Source organism: Oncorhynchus kisutch, linkage group LG4 (assembly GCF_002021735.2).
Source record: "Oncorhynchus kisutch isolate 150728-3 linkage group LG4, Okis_V2, whole genome shotgun sequence".
Taxonomy (NCBI): domain Eukaryota; kingdom Metazoa; phylum Chordata; class Actinopteri; order Salmoniformes; family Salmonidae; genus Oncorhynchus; species Oncorhynchus kisutch.
The window spans coordinates 69,068,346-69,091,035 of record NC_034177.2 but is presented as its reverse complement, the minus strand read 5'-3'; the positions used below and the strand labels follow the sequence as shown (position 1 = coordinate 69,091,035).

At 41.4% G+C, this 22,690-nt stretch overlaps 1 protein-coding gene across 2 annotated transcripts in view; it reads left to right on the top strand.

The window, feature by feature from the left end:
- rin2a (Ras and Rab interactor 2a) overlaps positions 1-22,690 on the top strand; it is a 59,141-nt gene that overhangs the window by 2,454 nt on the left and 33,997 nt on the right. Inside the window, exon 2 of one of the 2 annotated variants that reach the window (XM_020481753.2) lies at positions 12,952-13,048. The exons of the other annotated variant lie outside the window; for it this stretch is intronic. Coding sequence (XP_020337342.1) covers positions 12,989-13,048 — 60 coding nt within the window. The 5' untranslated portion in view covers positions 12,952-12,988. The remainder of the gene's footprint in view (positions 1-12,951; positions 13,049-22,690) is intronic. 2 annotated transcript variants of the gene reach the window in all.

Genomic DNA, 22,690 nt, shown 5'->3' with positions numbered 1-22,690 from the left:
AATTACAATATTTGTCCCCATGTGCAGTTCCAAACCATAGTGTGGCTTTTTCATGGTGATTTTGGAGCAGTGGTTTCTTCCTTGCTGAGAGGCCTTTCAGGTCATGTCGATATAGGACTCGTTTTACTGTGGATATAGATACTTTTGTACCTGTTTCCTCCAGCATCTTCACAAGGTCCTTTGCTGCTGTTCTGGGATTGATTTTCACCTTTCGCACCAAAGTACATTCAACTCTAGGAGACAGAACGCGTCTCCTTCCTGAGGGGTATGACGGCTGTGTCGTCCAATGGTGTTTATCCTTGCGTACTATTGTTTGTACAGATGAACGCGGTACCTTCAGGCATTTGGAAATTGCTCCCAAGGATGAACCAGACTTGTGGAGGTCTACAAATTATTTTCTGAGGTCTTGGCTGATTTCTTTTGATTTCCCCATGATGTCAAGCAAAGAGGCACTGAGTTTGAAAGTAGACCTTGAAATACATCTACAAGTACACCTCCAATTGACTCAAATGATGTCAATTAGCCTATCAGAAGCTTCTAAAACCATAACATTATTTTCTGGAATTTTCCAAGCTGTTTAAAGGCACAGTCAACTTAGTGTATATAAACTTCTGACCCACTGGAATTGTGATATAGAGAATAAGTTAAATAATCTGCCTGTAAACAATTGTTGGGAAAATTACTTGTGTCATGCACAAAGTAGATGTCCTAACCGATTTGTCAAAACTATAGTTTGTTAACAAGACATTTGTGGAGTGGTTGTTGCCAAAAGTTTGGAGAATTACACAAATATTAGTTTTCACAAAGTCTGCTGCTTCAGTTTGTATGATGGCAATTTTCATATACTCCAGAATGTTATGAAGAGTGATCAGATGAATTGCAATTAACTGCGAAGTCCCTCTTTGCCATGCAAATGAACTGAATCCCCCCCAAAAACATTTTCACTGCATTTCAGCCCTGCCACAAAAGGACCAGCTGACATCATGTCAGTGATTCTCTCATTAACACAGGTATGAGTGTTGACGAGGACAAGGCTGGTGATCACTCTGTCATGCTGATTGAGTTCGAATAACAGACTGGAAGCTTCAAAAAGGAAGGTGGTGCTTGGAATCAAGAAAACCCCCACAAATTCTGACAAACTCCAAGCATTGATTATGCATGAATGGGCTGGCATCAGTCAGGATGTGGCCCAGAAGTTAATTGACAGCATGTCAGGGCGGATATTGACTCTTTGCATCAACTTTATGTAACTGTCAATTAAAGCCTTTGACACTTATGAAATGCTTGTAATTATACTTCAGTATTCCATAGTAACATCTGACAAAAATATCTAAACACACTGAGGCAACAGACTTCGTGAAAATTAATATTTGTGTCATTCTCAACTTTTGGCCACGACTGTATATCAATTTGCATTTGGTACCTTGGGGCAAGTGTTAGTACCAACTCATTAAATCCCTGTTTCTCGACCTTGTAAATTGGGGCCATGTATTTGCAGATGTAAGTTGTAACGGCAGCTGTTATCTCTTTCCATCTTCGTGATTCTTTGCCATATGGTGTGCCGCGGGCCAAAGCCTCTTGCAACATCTGAGTCTGGGGTTTGTTTTGAGCACTCAACTGTACTTTTTGGGGTCTCATCTGTAGAATCTCTCCGTATTGTTTCACATGATTCTTGCGTAGGTGGTGAAGAGGTTAGTGGTGTTTGAGCCTGTTGTCGGGACCGGCCTGCGGCATATTTAGCAGAGGACGACTTTCTTGTCTGTCAGACTTTTCATACTCAAACCACATCCATGCGACGGAAGTAGCCCCTCTTTTAGGTACGAGCTCCATGTCTCGTGCTCTGTGTCACTTTCACACTCCACCTTTTTAGTTTTTTTTTTGCAAATTGCCATGTGGAAGAACACAACGTGTCGTCTAATTGACTAAAGATATTGCCGTAAAGAGTGATTTGTGACGCAACGAAATGAGCGATGGAGCATAATATGAAACGATAGACGTTTTTCTATCGTCACGCGATATATATCGTCGTATCGCCCAGCCCTACTGTGGATGATTTATTAAACCACCCAGACACATCAAAGATAGTGTCATCCTTCTGCGCTGCAGGACAGGTATGAAACTGCTCAGGGATATTACTCCAAAACATGCATATTGTATGCACCAAGGCACTAAAGTAATACTGCAAATGAATACACTGTTTGGCCTAAATGCAAAGTCTTATGTTTGGGTCAAACACAACACATCACTGCCTCCTTTTTTTATTTTTATGTATTTTTTATGAAAATGCTTGAGATCGGCAAATACTGGGGAGTTTTTCAGGATAAAAAGAAACAGGATGGATCTAAACACAGACGAAATCCTAGAAAACCATTCCTCTGGGAGAGGAATTAATCTCTCAGCAGGACAATAACTTACAACACAAGTCCAAATCTACACTGGAGTTGCTTACAAGAAGACAGAATGTTCCTGAGGGGCCAAGAAACAGTTGCCTTAAATCTGCTTGAAAATCTATGGCAAGACTTGAACATTGCTGTCTAGCCATGTTCCTCCAACATAATGACAGAGCTTTACAATAAAAACATTTTTTTAAGTCATGAGCCAATATTGCACAATCCAGGTGTGTAAAGCTCTTATAGACTTACTCAAAAATATTCACAGCTGTAATCGATAGCAAAGGTGTGTCTAACATGTATTGACTCAGGGAGCTGAATACTTATGCAACAACTATATTTTAGATATACATTTTTTTTTTATGAATCTTTAAATTGTAGATTTTTTTTCCACTCTGACAGGGTATATTCTGTAGATTGTTGACAAAAAAAATACAATTAAATCTATTTGAATCCCACTTTAACACAAAATGTAAAGGAGTAGAAGACGTTTGCAATGCTGTGCAATTCACTCTAGGAGTATGGACTGTCATTAATGTGCTACAGTATAGGCCCTAAGCAAAGTTCAAAATGCTTGCCAAGCAAGGCAACAGGGGAATATTGTGTGAGTTGTTAAGCAAGGTGTGCTGCAATCAACAAGTGTAAACTGTACATTGGAATATTGAAGTAAGCCTTCTCTAGTGGGCCTGATAAGATATACGAAGACATAGCCCTCAGAAGGCTATAACCAACTTTTACTAATAATATAAATAGAATATCAATATTGTGTAATTATCCCAATTTATGCTCTCATCACCCTCTAAATTGCCCCTAAATGATCAGCGGTGTGTTATTTCACCCTGTGAATTCAGAGAAAGTATGGAGAATACAAAGGAGTTATACAGGTGGAACAAAGCTCATTGTGACTCAGTACTGGAAGGTTCGCTTTCTGTTCAGCTGGGTGAGTCATAAGAGGGAGTCACAGATAGACCTTCACTTGAATGTGTGATCTAAGGAGCGGTTCAATTTTTAGAGGTTACTTCTGTTCTAGTGTTTAACGATTACAGTTTCTGATGAATTTTTTTTAATCCAGAGTTGGTAGCTGTCACCCTATATATTTCCAAACTAGACTGAAAACCTGTTTTTCATTATTTTTCCACAATCTTCTCAAACCTCTCACTTTCTCTGCAAAAGAGTAACATTTTTTTTTGCCAATTACATACTTGCCAAGGTGCCAGTTTTCCAGTCTGCCCTAAAATATGTTAATATGCTTAAGCATAGCTTTGGGGGAAAAACAGACTGGTGTTGTTTTGTAGAACTTTCATCACCGGTTAGGAATTTAAGAAGTGTGCTAAGACTGGCTGTTTGTTACTTAGAAAATAGTTTTTTTTACCCTCTCTCCTTTAGAGACTAGCAGGTTCCCTGTGTTCAAAGCCCCCTGCATGGGCAATTTGTTTTAAATCATGTGTTGTCAAGGTTACAGTGTAGCTTAGGAGCAGATTGTGTGAGCCAAAGTGTATGCTCTCGGGTTTCCTCAGTCGGCCAATGGGGGGGGCTCTTCTTGATAGCAAAAAAAAAAGTCAAGGGGTGTGAATTATTTCTGCAGGCACTGTACATCTCAATGATGAAGGAAAGACAGCACCAACACACACTATCACATCAACCATATCGCTGACATGTTGTTCATTATTCCATTTTCTTATTCTTCCTAAATATTTTACATGAAATATTTAACTTGTTCAGTCACAATTACTTCAAAAATACAAATAAGCTCATAACATCAACACAAGGTATAATCAAAAGACAATATTTTCAAATGTTTAACATGTATCCAATGTCCATTTATAGATTTACACAAAATATATTTAATGTTGTAGAATTGAGACCGAACTTAACCAAAGCCGTGAAAACAAAAATACACCTCAGTGATAAAGGAAAGGCACAGCACCAACTGTGTGCATTTGCTTTTGTGCTGTTAGTCTTTATCATTGAGATGTCTGTTTTGGTTGAGTTCTGTCTCAAGGTTAGGTTATGACTAGTCTTGGTAATCCCCCGACCTTGGAGCAACAGCACAAGGTCTGGAGAGGATGTTGGATTCTCTTGGGAGGCTTCAAACGACTTGCTACCAATTTTGTGTCTGGTGGTAGGCTAATGTTTACGGCAGGACATGAACTGAAAGGCTCTGGACTGATTTCGTGCGCGAGTGTCATTTCCGCCTCCGGTCCAGCCGATGCATTGGATACATTATGGTAGGCGACCTGTCTGGTCAGTCTATGACTGGCAGAAAAATTAAGGGTATGATGGCCTCCCCTTTAATTGTGGTGCTTACTTTTCCAATCAAGGCAGGTGTACTATTAAAGAAAATGGAAGGATGAGCTTCTTGATTTAAAAAGCCTTTGCCTTCTACAGGAATGCCAAGACATTCTTTAAAAAAAATGCATATATATACTGAAATGCCAAGACAATAAACGCCTGGCGAAAATTATAATAAACAAAACCATAAACAGATAAATGGGGGATAAATGTAATATTACAACAGTAAAACATTGAATCCAGTGACAGCCAGGAGGAAAGGTGGAGGAATCACATGGTAGGACATCAGAGTGGATGGAGAATGGATGGATCCCTGAGTATGGTGGTTTGATCAGAGGAAGCAGCCAGGTGGGTGGACTGGTGGTTGGATCCCTGACTGGGTGGCCCCACAAGTGGGGGATAGTGAGACAGGAAGGGTGATATGGAAGCAAGGATACAGACAAAACGTAAATGAAAAAGACTAAACAAAATAGATAAAAAACAGATGCGCATTCTGACTGAGTGACCACTCACTCATCTGCATGTTTTTAGAACACACTCATATTCTAGACTCTTGATCTGCAGATGTTGTGCTTTCTACAAACGTGTGCAGACATTTTTAAGGCATTTTAAAAAACGTATGTTTTTCAGATTATGAATATTATCTGATCCGACTATCAACTGTCAATTTACGGATACGATTACTAGCGGTTCCCAAACTTTTTATAGTCCCGTACCCCTTCAAACATTCAACCTCCAGCTGCGTACCCCCTCTAGCACCAGGGTCCGCACACTCTCAAATGTTGTTTTTTGCCATCATTGTAAGCCTGCCCCACACACTATACGATACATTTATTAAACATAAGAATGGGTGAGTTTTTGTCACAACACGGCTCTTGGGAAGTGACAATAAGCTCTTATAGGACCAGGGCACTAATAATAATAAATAATTTTGCTCTTTATTTAAACAACTTACATATTCACAATTTTTGATGAACAAATAAGGTTTTATAACTCCACAGGTTAATGAAAAGTGTGCTTGAAAGGATGCTCAACTCTGCAATGTTGGGTTGTATTTTCCACACAGTCAGTGCCTGTATTTAGCTTTCATGCTAGTGAAGGCCAAGAATCCACTCTCACATAGGTACTGTGGTTGCAAAGGGCATCAGTATCTTAACAGTGCGATTTGCCAAGGCAGGATACTCTGACCGTAAGCCCAATCCAGAAATCTGGCGGTGGCCTCTGATTTTAAATGACATTTTCACAGAACCGCTTGTTGAAATTTCGATGAGGCTCTCTTGTTCAGATAACCGTAAGTGGACTGGAGGCAGGGCATGAAAGGGATAACGAATCCAGTTTTGGGAAAGTACCTGCGTATTTGCGCACGCAACTCACTCCGGTGCTTCGCTATATCACATTTGACATTGTCCGTAAGCTTGTTAATTTGCGCACACAACATCATACAATGATGGAAAGACCTATGTTGTCCTTGTTAATGCAGACAGAGAAGAGCTCCAGCTTCTTAATCATAGCCTCAATTATTTCCACACTGAATCTAAACTCAGCAAAAAAACAAATGTCCTCTCACTGTCAACTGTGTTCATTTTCAGCAAACTTAACGTGTAAATATTTGTATGAACATAACAAGATTCAACAACTGAGACACAAACTGAACAAGTTCCACTGACATGTGACTAACAGAAATTGAAAAATGTGCCCCTGAACAAAGGGGTTCAAAATCAAAAGCAAATCCGTATCTGAACGAGGATGTCTTCCCTGTAACACACAGCGTTGAGATTGCCTGCAATGACAACCAGCTCAGTCCGATGATGCTGTGACACACCGCCCCAGACCATGACGGACCTTCCACCTCCAAATCGATCCCGCTCCAGAGTACAGGCCTCGGTGTAACGTTCATTCCTTCAACGATAAACGAGAATCCGACAATCACCTGTGGTGAGACAAAATTGTGACTCATCAATGAAGAGCACTTTTTGCCAGTCCTGTGGTTCAGCGACAGTGGGTTTGTGTCCATAGGCAATGTTGTTGCCGGTGATGACCTGCCTTACAACAGGCTTACAAGCCCTCAGTCCAGCCTCTCTGAGTATTGCGGACAGTCTGAGCACTGATGAAGTGATTGTGCGTTCCTGGTGTAACTTGGGCAGTTGTTGTTGCCATCCTGTGCCTGTCCCGCAGGTGTGATGTTTGGATGCACCGATCCTGTGCAGGTGTTGTTACATGTGCTCTGCCACTGTGAGGACGATCAGCGGTCCGTCCTGTCTCCCTGTAGCGCTGTCTTAGGCGTCTCACAGTCCGGACGTTGCAATTTATTGCCCTGGCTACATCTGCAGTCCTCATGCCTCCTTGCAGCATGCCTAAGGCACGTTCACGCAGGGATCCTGGGTATCTTTCTTTTGGTGTTTTTCAGAGTTCGTAGAAAGGCCTCTTTAGTGTCCTAAGTTTTCATAACTGTGGCCTTAATTGCCTACAGTCTGTAAGCTGTTAGTATCTTAACGACTGTTCCACAGGTGCATGTTCATTAATTGTTTATGGTTCATTGAACAAGCATGGGGAAACAGTGTTTAAATCCTTTACACTGAAGATTTTTGAAGTTTTTTTGAAGTTATTTGGAATTTTACGAATGATCTTTGAAAAACAGGGTCCAGAAAAAGGGACGTTTCTTTTTTTTTTTGCTGAGTTTAGTTACGGAGAGTCTCTGTATAATCCTAGATTCAGATCATTCAGGCAAGAAAAAAACATCAGATAGGCCAGTCGTGTGAAACTCATCATGCATGCAGTCAGACAAGTGAAAATTATGGTCACTAAAAATAACTTTTAGCTCGTCTCTCAATTAAAAAAGTATCAATACTTTGCCCCTTGATAACCAGCACATTTATGTATGTTGTAAAAGCATTTCATGGTCGCTGCCCATATCTTTGCACGATTCAGAAAATACACGAGTTCAGGAAGCCTTGCTTTAACAAAGTTAACTATTTTCACTGTAATGTCCAAAACGTATTTCAATCTGTCAGGTGTTCCCTTGGCAGCAAGAGCCTCTCGGTGGATGCTGCAGTGTACCCATGTGGCGTCGGGAGCAACTGTGTGCGCGTGCGTTACCACTACACTATGTCTCCCTGTCATGGTTTTTGCGCCATCAGTACAAGATACCAACCAATACATCTTGACCACCGAATTCCATTTGATGTCACAAAGCTGTCCAGTACTTTAAAAAATATCCTCTCCTGTTGTCCTGGTTGTTTGGTGCATTCCCGGGTAAGGGGGCAGTAGCTGTTCGGCTGCATCAGATTCACAACTGTCAGTGTCCATGCTAGCTGAGCTAACAACAAATGTAGAATTACTGATGCTAGCTTTGGATGTGCTCATGGAAGCAGAACAACTTGTGTCATTGACAGGCGAAGGTGTAGTAGTGCTGGTAGTGGCAGTACTACCAGCAGAGCTGGTATGTGTCTCTATGGACACGGGCCTTACTAAATGGACTGTTTGAAAATGTGAAAATTGATTAATTTTTTTATTACAATTTTTTGGTATTTAAAAAAACATGTGAATCACATTTTTATTTGGCGTACCCCAGTCTGGGAATACCTGATATAGACAATTGTGCGGATGAATGGTGGTACAATGCTAAACAGTATAATTGTGATTTTTATTTTATTTTTTATTTTACCTTTTATTTAACTAGGCAAGTCAGTTAAGAACAAATTCTTATTGTCAATGACGGCCTAGGAACTGGGGCAGAACGACAGATTTGTAACTTATCAGCTCGGGGATTTGAACTTGCAACCCTTTCAGTTACTAGTCCAACGCTCTAACCACTAGGCTACCCTGCCGCCCCAATATATGCTTCATACACCCTTAAGAGTCAAGTGAAAGGACATAGTTTGCTCTAGTAATAGTATGCAGGTTGCTCTGTAGATTATTGGCATCAGCTACAGTGAAAACATGAAGAAATAGAAGGGTACAAACAGTTTTGAGAGCCACAGCCCTGTGTGCCTACATGTACATGCATCCACAACAGAAGCAGAAGATTGTTATTGAAAGAGTCATGATTGTAGTGGGAGGGCCATAGAGCAGTACCATTTCCATAGCACTGAAGTTCATAGATGCTCTCACAATTCTAGGCTCACAGAGCAGCCCTGCAGTGGCTCTGTTAAAATGAATGCATCCTGTGGTTTGAGCAGGACAAGATGATTCCTGCCAACGTAGACACTCAGCACCCAGATTAGCCCCAAGGCAAACTACACGTGCCTGGGAGTTTTGCTCCGGTAGTGGATTCTGTGGAAAATAAACATTTCTACTGCCATGAGATCCATAGTCATCAGCTAAAAAAGACAGTAACCATAACAAAAGAATGTACCGTGCTCCATTCCCCTAAAATCACAGTACGTCTGAGCAGAAGATGGTAGATCACAGGGAATGCTATAACAAAGCTTTGCAAAAGACCACAGATCAATTCATTCTTAAACAATGTGCAGGACTGCTGCCACCCTTTAAAACTTCTTATGGCTGAGGTCATATCGATCCCGTTAGTGAGAACAGCCTGTGAATGTGCAGGGCGCCAAATTCAAAACAGAAATCTCAAAATTAAAATTATTTCACACCATTTTAAAGATATACATCTTGTTAATCCCACCACAGTGTCCGATTTCAAATAGGCTTTACGGTGAAAGTACCACAAACGATTATGTAGGTCAGAGCCAAGTCACAGAAAAACACAGCCATTTTTCCAGCCAAAGAGAGGAGTCACAAAAATCAGAAATAGAGAAAATGAATCACTAACCTTTGATCTTCATCAGATGACACTCATAGGACTTCATGTTACACAATACATGTGTGTTTTGATCATATTTATATAAAACAATCTCAGTATACATTGGCGCGTTATGTTCAGTCGTTCCAAAAACATCCGGTGAATTTACAGAGAACCACATCAATTTACAGAAATACTCATTATAAATGTTGATGAAAATACAAGTGTTATACATGGAACATTAGATACTCTTCTCCTCATTCCCCTCTCATTCGCCCCCACTTTACAGTAGAAGCATCAAACAAGGTTCTAAAGACTGTTGACATCTAGTGGAAGCCTTAGGAAGTGTAACATGACCAATATTCCACTATCTTCAATAGGGAATGTGTTGAAAAACGACCAACCTCAGATTTCTCCGATTTTTTTCTCAGGTTTTTGCCTGCCATATGAGTTCTGTTATACTCACAGACATTATTCAAACAGTTTTAGAAACTTCAGAGTGTTTTCTATCCAAATATACTAATAATATGCATATATTAACAACTGGGACTGAGTAGCAGGCAGTTCACTCTGGGCACCTTATTCATCCAAGCTACTCAATACTGCCCCCAGCCATAAGAAGTTGAGTCTCACCAATCTAATGAGTAGGTACCTGGTAACCGAGAGAGGAGAATAATCATCAGAAAGTACAAAGTTTTCCCTGATGCGATGTTCCAGAAAACACAGGCGGACAGATCAAGCTTGTCTTGACGAGTTGTCATGTTGAGATGTTGAGGGCACACAATATTACGGTTGGGCTTTGTTGAAGTCCTAGTATAACTTGAGGTAAGGAATTTAAGAAGTGTGCTAAGACTAGCAGTTAATTACTTAGCTAATAGTTTTTCCTCTCTCCGATAGAGAGAATAGCAGGTTCCATGTGTTCAAATCGTCCTGAATATTATTTAGAAGTAGAATTGGATCTTTGAGGGATAGAGGAGCAGACGATCTGAACTATCTACAGTCCACAGTCTCAGATGTGTCATGTCTTATACCGTGTGCTGGCCAGTGTTTGGAGTTTACTCGTTCACAATTGGTTAACCACAATACTTATCAAAGCTTGTCCGCTCAGAGAAAATGCAGGTTTATGACGAGGCTGCCCTCACATAGAGAAGGGACATAAAGATACTGCAATTGTCCAGCCCTACCTTAACATTAGCATGTGAATGGCTTGTTTCGTCTTTTCAGATGGCATATTCCACCCATCTACTACTACTAAATGAGTAACTTTTGCGTCCCTTTTGATATTTTAGGTAGATATTGTGCACAAATATTGCATTTTAAAAGCCTGTTATATTAAATGAAGTGCCCTTTTTAATAAAGGCAACATTCAAATTCAATTAATCAAATTTAAAATTCACCATCATTGTAAAGCCCTAGTTATGTTGTTGCCATGAAAAGTAATTCCTGAAGATGTATTTATTTAAAATGACATCACTAAATCACATTAAGGTAAAAATATATATATATATATACACAACCTGTCCCTCATTTTAAGTTCAACCCTGTTACGTGAACTGAACTCTTTAATATGGTGAAACTTTTATAAGTCAACCCTCTTACCCTTAGACAGGCTAGAAATATTTTAACAATACATTTTTTTTAAAGCTTGCGTTCAATTATCCCACCCTGTTGCACACAACACGCTTCCATTCCCCCTGTGACAAGGGGATTTATGTTGGATTTGTGGCACTTTATGACAATGTAAAAATTTGGTGAAATCAAAGTCTTTTCCCCAGCAAGTTACACTACTCAGACTTGTAGCAGACCTAGAAAGACACCTGTGCAGAGTTTGGTTGAATATACTTTATCCCTGAATCAGAAACATCCACTTTCTGCCAAGGGTGAAAGGCACCTAATTGGTGGAACGAACCAGCATTTTTTGCCTTTCGAGCAAAGGGTTTGTTTTCATGGATTTAGTGCTCAGTACTTGCACTCAAATCATTAAAAAGGAAAAAACAAGAAGCCTGCGATGCAATAATAGAGCTGCAAGTGTAACCTTCTGGTTCTTACTCCTAACCAAGGCAACCAGTCAGCAGGCACAAACATGATGTTACTGGAGCTCATGGAATTATTTTCTTCTGCGATGATGGAGCACAACAGATACAGGGCTCGATATTAATGCATGTCCGCTTGCCCAGGACAAGTAAAACATGTAAGGTAAAATAATCACACATGACAATATCAAACTCCAATCAGAATTGGATCATGTCCTATGGATGTGATGTATTGCTGTTCTCCCAATTTCTGCAGAGCGCATCGCGGAGGACTGTAGGCTATTGCATCGACAGGCAGGAGCAGTCTTTCAATCATCGGCAGTTGCGAGCTTTTGCGATCACGTTATACATTGCACACAGTGAGTGCATGCAACTTATTAAATGACTTGTTAAGCACATTTTTACTCCTGAACTTTTTTAGGCTTGCCTTAACAAAGGGGTTGAATACTTATTGACGCAAGACATTTAAGTGTACAATAATTCCACTTTCACATTATGGGGTATTGTGTGTACACTTTTTCCCCCCTCAATTTAATCCTTTTTAAATTCAGGCTGTAACATGTCAAAATGTGTAAAAAGTCTAGAGGTGTGAATACTATCTGAAGGTACTGTATGTGATCTATCCCAATGTAATCAAGGTTTAGAATAATTCTGTTTTGTCAAATACTATATTTGGAAAAATCGGCTCGTAACTGAATTTAATTGGGGACGCCTGAACTAGACAGTACTGGGCTGTACTGGGGGGCGGACACTAGCCTAACTGGATTTCAAATCTCAGGACAGGCCTGATGGGAAAAGCAAATTCACTGTAAACATTCCAAATGTCGACAAAACAAAATACGCTAGGGTGCGATCTTTTTGTGTCGTTAAAATAAATAGTGCGAGAAATCGCAATAGAAATATTGATATAATAACCATCATATCGAAGTAAACTTGGAGTCATGTGATAAGATGTTATGTGGTTCTCCCACTACGACTCGGGAAAGTGTGCCGTTTATTAGGCTACATATGAAATACGTTATGATGAACTTCACTGGGTGGTGAACGTGCACGGTGATGAGCTTGATGCTGCTTTCCAATAAATATCCAGGGTCTTATTATGGTGACATGACGATCGATGCTTGGCTGTCGTTTGACAATAAAAAATAATCTCGGTCTTTTGTCCGTACTCTCATCATGTAGGGGATAACTGCACTGCAGCTGTGAGCTGTTGGCTAGATAGGGCACACTCTCTATTTAACGCAACATTTTTACAGACAAAAACCACCAGTAGAGTTGATATTGCGATGGAAACATAACTTAAAAAATACAAGTTTAAAAATATCTTTACATGCACTACGTCATCACGTGCATCCGTTTATCCGCAACACATCAGTTTGGTGTAAACACCCCGCTGGTGGGAAAATGCATATTTGAAATGATTTGAATGAAAATCTGTTGTCATTAGCTGGGTTTGTTTCCATACAATTGACATTTTCCTCTCCCACAGAAACAAACACAGGCACGACGAAGGACAGGAGGATAGTATGTCAACAAGCACACTCATCCAACCCAGCATCAGGGAGAAGAAAGGCAGCTTCTTCAAGGTATGGAGGGAGAGAAGATAAACAAAGGAGAAGATTAGGAGGGGGGGTAAATGGGAGGCACCTTCCTGAAACTCCTTGTGGTTTGTTTTTGTTCTGTCCTTAACGGCCTGTTCTAGTTGTGTTTTATCATGTTACTCAGTTGATACTTATTTGAGAGGAAGTTTGGGTTAGTTTTCTTTTTCTCCTCTCAATGTCCATGCATCAGATTTATAAATACCCTCCATATGAAATGTGATGTCATAGGCTGAAGTGATTTAGTTGTAGTTTAGCACGCCTTACCATAGAGTCACGAACCCACAGCTCAGAGACTAATCTCTCTGTAGTAATGACATTTACCACATTTAAGCTGTGAACTCAGTGAGAAGCTCCTCTTTCAATAAATCTGGTGGTTATGTGCTGGGAACTTGCTGGGACTTTAGCTAGTGAGTCTCTTTAGCCTAAAAATGCTTCAGGAGGTCATAGGCCTACTCAAGAACCCATATCCCCAGCCAGGCATATATTATGGCTGTTAGCAGGGTTTACACAGTTATCTCACTCGGGGGAGAAAGAGTAATTTATAGACCTACACACAGCACCACCACACCACACCCCTCATTGCTGTGAAAAGGGTTAGAAGATATACTGATTCCAATAAACACTATAGATATTCACTCTGAATGGGAGAGTAATAGGTTTACTCTCTTTTGAACTGTTGTGTTCCATAGAACACAACCACTCTATTTTTATACCAGTTCATTTCTTTGAAGCCATTCATTTCATATAGTAAATCAAAGGCTTCATGTGGTTGTGGCGTTCAATAGGAAATACAGTAAGGCTGCTGTAACAGCCTATCGTACATGTGATGCTTTAGCAGGGGAGGAGGGAAGAAGGGAAAGGGGATGAGAGGTAAATGATAAAGAAATAAAGGGGAGATAATTAGAATTGCCCTAGCCAGACTATACTAAGTGCTGCCCTTCCACATATTAGCCTACTTAAGGCATCTGCATGCTAGGTTTGGTTTGCTCCTAGCAGAACTCGGCAAGGCGAAGTGAACATCTGTGCCTTGAATACTCCCTTAAAAGACCTTTGTTTGAAAAACGAGAAAAAAGCGGCAAAGGTACTTGTCCCTCGAGACGCCGTAGCCAGTATACATTTCCTCAAAATAATCTGAATTAATCTAAAATAACTACAGAAATCTAATGAATTTTTCCAAGGATATCTTAGTGTGTGGTGCAGTATTTATCAAGAGAAAAAATGTGCATGAAAACCAGTCGTCTCTCGTTGAATGACGACAAACACTTAATGGAAGAATCCCTACTGTTGACAAATCAGATGAAGGGGCGTAAGACTTCAGCTACAGGACTTCGCCTAGCCTCAGGGAAAAAATGCAGTGTGCATGAACAGCCGTAAAAAACGCTTGCCGAAGACCCAAATGTTGTCATAATATATGCAAGAACTGTTTCAGACCAGAAGCATGGGGACACCTTTAATCATTGCTTTGAACTGCTGAATGCTCGGTACTTGTGGCTGTTGTTACGAAACCAATAACTAGCCTGATAAAATTGTTGCACTCGCTAGGGGTCTTAGACCTAGTTAGCTGGTCTCTAACCTGATATAAGATGGGTGTCTATGTGAGAAATCAGCAGAATGCACCTAGGTGTTGAATGTAGATGTGCACCAGGGAGAGCGCAACCATACCTTGGTCCAGTGCCAGCTACACTATATATACAAAAGTATGCGGACACCCCTTCAAATGAGTGGATTTAGCTATTCCAGCCACACAAGTTGCTGACAGGTGTATAAAATTGAGCACACAGCCTTGCAATCTCCATAGACAAACATTGGCAGTAGAATGGCCTTACTGAAGAGATCAGTGACATTCAATGTGGCACCGTCATGGGATTCCACCTTTCTAACAAATCAGTTCGTCAGATTTCTGCCCTGCTAGAGCTGCCCTGCTCAACTGTAAGTGCTGTTATTGTGACGTGGAAACGTCTAGGAGCAACAATGGCTCAACCGCAAAGTGGTAGGCCACACAAGCTCACAGAACGGGACCGCTGAGTGCTTAAAAATCGTATGTCCTTGATTTGAACACTCACTGCCGAGCAGGAGCAACCTCTAGAAGCAAGGTCTGCACAATAACTTTTTTCCCCGGAGCTTCATGAAATGGGTTTCCATGGCCGAGCAGGAGCCTAAGATCACCATGTGCGATGCCAAGTGCCAGCTGGAGTGGTGTAAAACTCGCCAACATTGTACTCTGGAGCAGTGGAAATGCGTTCTCTGGAGTGATGAATCACGCTTCACCATCGGTCAGTCCAACGGACAAATCTGGGTTTGGCGGATGCCAGGAGAACGCTACCTGCCCGAATACATGGTGTCAACTGTAAAGTTTGGTGTAGGAGGTATAATGGTGTGGGAGTGGTTCATAGTTCCAGTTGTATTTTAATTTGAGTTCACCTTTATTTAACCAGGTAGGCCAGTTGAAAACAAGTTCTCATTTACAACTGCGACCTGGCCAAGATAAAGCAAAGCAGTGCGATTAGAAACAACAGTTACACATGGAATAAACAAACGTGCAGTCAATAACACAATAGAGAAATATATATATATATATATATATATATATATATATATATATATATATATATATATATATATATATATATATATATATATATATATATATATATATATATATATATATATACAGTGTGTGTGCAAATGTAGTAAGATTAGGGAGGTAAGGTAATAAATAGGCCATAGTGGCGAAATAATAACAATTTAGCATTAACACTTGAGTGATAGATGTGCAGATGGTGACGCGCAAGTACAGATACTGGGGTGCAAAAGAGCAACAAAAAAAACAATATGGGGATGAGGTAGTTGGGTGGGCTATTTACAGATAGGCTGTGTACGGTTGCAGTGATATAAGTCTCCAGCTTCAGTGACTTTTGCAGTTTGTTCCAGTCATTGGCAGCAGAAAACTGGAAGGAAAGGCGGCCAAAGGAGATGTTGGCTTTGGGGATGACCAGTGAAATATACCTGCTGGAGCGTGTGCTCCGGCTGGGTGGCGCTATGGTAACCAGTGAGCTGAGATATGGCGGGGCTTTACCTAGCAAAGACTTATAGATGACCTGGAGCCAGTGGGTTTGGCAATGGATATGTAGCGAGGGCCAGCCAACGAAAGCATACAGGTCGCAGTGGTGGGTAGTATATGGAGATTTAGTGACAAAACGGATAGCACTGTGATAGACATCCAATTTGCTGAGTAGATTGTTGGAGGCTATTTTTTAAATGACTTTACCGAAGTCTAGGATCGGTAGGATAGTCCGTTTTATGAGGGTATGTTTGGCAGGATGAGTGAAGGAGGCTTTGTTGCGGAATTTTAATTTTGGATTGGAGATGCTTAATGTGAGTTTGGAAGGAGAGTTTACAGTCTAACCAGATAACTAAGAATATGTGGACAACTACAAATACCAAGTCAGAATCGTCCAGAATAGTGATGCTAGTCGGGCCGGCGGGAGCGGGCAGCAATCGGTTGAAGAGCATGCATTTAGTTTTACTAGCTTTTAAGAGTAGTTGGAGGCCACGGAGGAAGTGTTGTATGGCATTGAAGCTCGTTTGGAGGTTAGTTAAGTGTCCAAAGAAGGGCCAGAAGTATACAGAATGGTGTTGTCTGCGTAGAGGTGGATCAGAGAATCACCAGCAGCAAGAGCAACATCATTGATATATACAGAGAAAAGAGTCGGCCTGAGTATCCCTGCGGCACCCCCATAGACTGCCAGAGGTCCGGACAACAGGCCCTCTGATTTGACACATTGAACTCGGTCTGAGAAGTAGTTGGTGAATCAGGCGAGACAGTCATTTGAGAAACCAAGGCTATTGAGTCTGCGATTGACAGAGTTGAAAGCCTTGGCCAGGTTGATGAAGATGGCTGCACAGTACTGTCTTTTATCGATGGTGGTTATGATATCGTTTAGGACCTTGAGCGTGGCTGAGGTGCACCCATGCTGAGGTGCACCCAGCTCAGAAACCAGATTGCATAGCGGAGAAGGTATGGCGGGATTCGAAATGGTCATTGATCTGTTTGTTAACCTGGGTTGTATCACAACCGGCCGAGATCCGGAGTCCCATAGGGCAGCGCACAATTGGCCCAGCGGGTTAGGGGAGGGTTTGGCCGGGGTGGGCTTTACTTGGCTCATAGTGCTCTAGCTACACCTGTGGCGGGTTGGGCGTTTTCTGTCTGACCTCGGTCGTAAGGTGAGCGGTGTTTCCTCCAGCACATTGGTGCGGCTGGCTTCCGGGTTAAGTGAGCGTGGTTTGGCTGGTCATGTTTTGGAGAACACATGACTCGACCTTCGCCTCCCGAGCTCGCTGGGGAGTTGCAGTGATGAAACAAGATCGAAAAAGGGGGTAAATACAAACTTTTTTTTTAAATAAAAGAAACCAACACCCGATTCCTCTGTCAAACTATAAACCGGAATCCCTTTCTTTTCTTTCCAAAACACTTGAGCGTGCCGTCTCTGACCAACTATCTCGTTCTCTCTCAGAATGATCTTCATGACGCTAATCAGACGGGTCAGTCAACTGAGACTGCTCTACTCTGTCACGGAGGATCTCCGCTCTGCCAAAGCTGACTCTCTCCTCTGTTCTCATCTTCATAGATTTATCCCTCCTCTTTTCTCTATACACCAAGTCACTCGGCTCTGTCATGTTCTCATGGTCTCTCCTATCATTGCTATGCAGATGACATGCAACTACTTTTTTCCTTCGCCCCTTCTTCAGTCTAAACCCACTGCAAGATCATGGTGCTTACCTACGGAGCAGCAATGTGAACTGCCCCTTCCTACATTTAGGCAATGCTCAAACCCTACATCCCAACCTGAGCACTCCATTCTGCCACCTCTGGAACTGTTGGCTATCCCACCCTTATGGGAAGTCTGCTCCTGCTCAGCCCAGCCCAGTCAAGGCTCTTCTCTGTCCAGGCACCTCAGTTCTGGAACCAGCCTCCCCTTGATGCTATGATGGAAGAGTCCCTGCCCATGTTCCGAAAACATCTGAAAACCTACCTCTTCAAAGAGTATCTTAAATAAGACATTTTTTTTTTTTTAAATAATAATAAAAACCTTGCACTTGTCTTTTCGTACTGTCACGGACATTGCTGTACTTATACTACAACAGTGAAATAAGTGGTGGTTTCATCTAGCTATCTTAAGATGAATGCACTAACTGTAAGTCGCTCTGGGTAAGCGCGTCCTGCTAAATGATTAAAATGTAATAGAGAGGAGGATGAAAAGGAAAGTGGGGAAAAAAGGGAAGTGTCACTAGGTCCACTCCAGACTGAAATTCCAGGAATCTGTCTGACTTCAACCTGAGTCTTATCAGTCCAGTCATAAATCAGTTCCTGTTCATGTGGCTTACCAGACCAAGGGAAAGATGAAAGGCTATATACTCTATACTTTGGACAGTGAAGCTAAAATTACAATTTTGGCTCTGTACTATAAGATCAAATGATTACTATAAGGTGATAGGACAGAATGTCACTTTTTATTTGAGGGTATTTTCATACAGATCTGTTTGTAGAAATCATATGTTTTTGGACAAATTCACTTAGTGTATTCAATTAGTCTAAAGTTTAGTATTTCATATCTCTTGCATGTAATGACTGCATCACTGTTGTGAGTCATTGGGTCCATTTAAAAAAAAATATATATATATATATACTGCTCAAAAAAATAAAGGGAACACTAAAATAACACATCCTAGATCTGAATGAAATATTCTTATTAAATACTTTTTTCTTTACATAGTTGAATGTGCTGACAAAAAAATCACACACAAATTATCAATGGAAATCAAATTTATCAGCCCATGGAGGTCTGGATTTGGAGTCACACTCAAAATTAAAGTGGAAAACCACACTACAGGCTGATCCAACTTTGTAATGTCCTTAAAACAAGTCAAAATGAGGCTCAGTAGTGTGTGTGGCCTCCACGTGCCTTTATGACCTCCCTACAACACCTGGGCATGCTCCTGATGAGGTGGCGGATGGTCTCCTGAGGGATCTCCTCCCAGACCTGGACTAAAGCATCCTCCAACTCCTGGACAGTCTGTGGTGCAACGTGGCGTTGGTGGATGGAGTGAGACATGATGTCCCAGATGTGCTCAATTGGATTCAGGTCTGGGGAACGGGCGGGCCAGTCCATAGCATCAATGCCTTCCTCTTGCAGGTACTGCTGACACACTCCAGCCACATGAGGTCTAGCATTGTCTTGCATTAGGAGGAACCCAGGGCCAACCGCACCAGCATATGGTCTCACAAGGGGTCTGAGGATCTTATCTCGGTACCTAATGGCAGTCAGGCTACCTCTGGCGAGCACATGGAGGGCTGTGTGACCCCACACCATGTCTGGCCCACCGCCAAACCGGTCATGCTGGAGGATGTTGCAGGCAGCAGAACGTTCTCCACGGCGTCTCCAGACTCTGTCACGTCTGTCACGTGCTCAGTGTGAACCTGCTTTCATCTGTGAAGAGCACAGGGCACCAGTGGCGAATTTGCCAATCTTGGTGTTCTCTGGCAAATGCCAAACGTCCTGCACAGTGTTGGACTGTAAGCACAACCCCCACCTGTGGACATCGGACCCTCATACCACCCTCATGGAGTCTGTTTGAGCAGACACATGCACATTTGTGGCCTGCTGGAGGTCATTTTGCAGGGCTCTGGCAGTGCTCCTCCTTGCACAAATGCGGAGGTAGCGGTCCTGCTGCTGGGTTGTTGCCCTCCTACGGCCTCCTCCACGTCTCCTGATGTACTGGCCGGTCTCCTGGTAGCGCCTCCATGCTCTGCACACTACGCTGACAAACACAGCAAACCTTCTTGCCACAGCTCGCATTGATGTGCCATCCTGGATGAGCTGCACTACCTGAGCCACTTATGTGGGTTGTAGACTCCGTCTCATGCTACCACTAGAGTGAAAGCACCGCCAGCATTCAAAAGTGACCAAAACATCAGCCAGGAAGCATAGGAACTGAGAAGTGGTCTGTGGTCTCCACCTGCAGAACCACTCCTTTATTGGGGGTGTCTTGCTAATTGCCTATAATTTCCACCTGTTGTCTATTCCATTTGCACAACAGCATGTGAAATGTATTGTCAATTAGTGTTGCTTCCTAAGTGGACAGTTTGATTTCACAGAAGAGTGATTGACTTGAAGTTACCTTGTGTTTAAGTGTTCCCTTTATTTTTTTGAGCAGTGTATATTTATTTACCTTTATTTAACTAGGCAAGTCAGTTAAGAACAAAATCTTATTGTCAATGACGGCCTAGGAACAGTGGTTAACTGCCTTGTTCAGGGGCAGAATGACAGATTTTTACCTTGTCAGCTCGGGGATTCGATTTTGCAACCTTCCGGTTACTAGTCCAACGCTCTAACCACTAGGCTACCTGCCGCCCAGTTTGTCTTGCCCATTAGTAACTGAATGATGTCAGGTGTAACTTTGTAAGTGAGAATAGAAGATGTTTGAACTAGGGCTGTCAAACCATTCAAATAATGAATCGTGATTAATCAAATGATTTTTGTGAGTTTATCGTGATTTTAATCAACATTTTTTTTATTAGCTAAAATGTTGGTCCTAAAGAAAGATTTGTCCATTTAAAAAGCAGTGCATTGCAGGGACGGACACAAAATGAATCTGTATCATAAACGAAATGCTCCCAATATTTAAGTAGGCCTACTCCACAGGAGGTTGGTGACACCTTAATTTTTTATTTTGCCTTTATTTAACTAGGCAAGTCAGTTAAGAACAGATTCTTATTTTCAATGAAGGCCGAGGAACATTGGGGGGAACGGGCTCATGGTAGTGGCTGGAATGGTATCAAATACATAAAACACATGGCAACCAGCTGTTTGACATCATTCTATTTGCTCCATTCCAGCCATTATTATGAGCACTTCTCCCCTCAGCAACCACCTTAGGCCTACTCCCTGTTATCAATGTTCTTGAAGGTTAACACTTGCACACACACACACACACACGGCCGTAGCTACATATGAGGACCCCGAGGTCGGGACTTTGTATTTTTTTTTTTTAGGAACACTGTTGGCGGCTCAACTTATTGTTGATTGTTAGTAGAATACACAAGGTGCAATTTCGAAACTTGGTTGTGCATCAGCAGTTTTCCGCTTGTTATATGTCACTCACTGACAGTCACTCAATTAGACAATGTCAGCTAAACATTTTTCGATTGGTAAATTAGTCTAGTTAGTCTAACCAGCTATTTAAACTTGTAGTTATCATGGGTGACTTACCAACAGGGCATGTTCCCGGGTGCTCTAACTAACCCTGCGAGCCCGGTCCGTAATTCATGAGCGTTTACTCGGATGGCATAAGTCATGGCATTCTGTGTAGAATTGCAGGAAATTAGCTTTTAAAACTGCAAAAATGTCTCACCACCCCAGACAAAATGTGTAGAATTGCAGGAAATCTGAAAAATAAATATTTCAAGCAAATGTATTTGTTTACCATCTGTTAATAATATACCTTTTTCTGCTAACTTTTCTGTACGTATTAAATTATAGTTTTTAATCCGGTGATGAGTTAATGTGAATTCATGTTGCCGCTAATAGGCAATGTGTTTGTAGATTGGTTGGTGTAGCTTCTTCATTCACGCCAGCCAATGTGATAATGGCTGGGGTAATTTTTGCTTGTTTTTGAGATCTCCAAATAGCATTTTAGAGTTTGTAAATGGTTTAGAAATGCTGTAAATGAGCTTCAACTTTCTTAGAATGTTATGGATGGGGGGGAACCATTGTGGGAAATTAGAGCTATATTAAGAGGCATTCAGCCATGGCATAGTAAACAATATTTTGTTTAGCTAGATAGCTAATGTTAGCTTAACTAGCTAGCTACTTCTGTATAAATGCTATTTTTGCTGTTCTCTAATGAAACACCTGGGAATGTGTTTGTTTGAACTCTTAAGTTCTCCTTTAAAAAGTGTTGCTCAATTGCGCACATAGTGGATTTTTAAGACGTAAGGTGCTACATAACAGCAGCTGTCATCGAGTGCAGTGTGTGGTATAGGGTCCGTGCAGTAACGTATGTGTTAAGGTCAGTGCGGTGAAGAAATAGAGATGCGTTTAATGGAGTCAAATATTTACAGCATTAAAAATGTAACACAATGCTTTTTTAGTTTAACTTTGACAGTCCTAGTTTGAACACATACATTCACTTGGATGCTGCCATGATTATGAAAAATCCTGAATAATGACAACGTGATACCCCAAAAGATGCTAACCTTCCCTGGTAATGGTTAGCATCTGTTGTTGTAGCCTATGTAACTTTATTAATTGTCTTAACTTCTTATGGCTGCCATCCCTTTAACGGGATAATTGTCATCAACAACCGCTGAATTGCATTCAAATAATATTACAAAAAATATTTATATTCATGAAATCACAAGTGCAATATAGCAAAACACAGCTTAGCCTTTTGTTAATCCACCTGTCGTGTCAGAATTTGAAAATATGCTTTACAGCGAAAGCAATCCAAGCATTTGTGTAAGTTTATCGATCACTCGACAAAACATTATGTACACCTAGCATCAAGTAGCTTGGTCACAAATCAGAAAAGCAATCAAATTAATCGTTTACCTTTGCTCTTCGGATG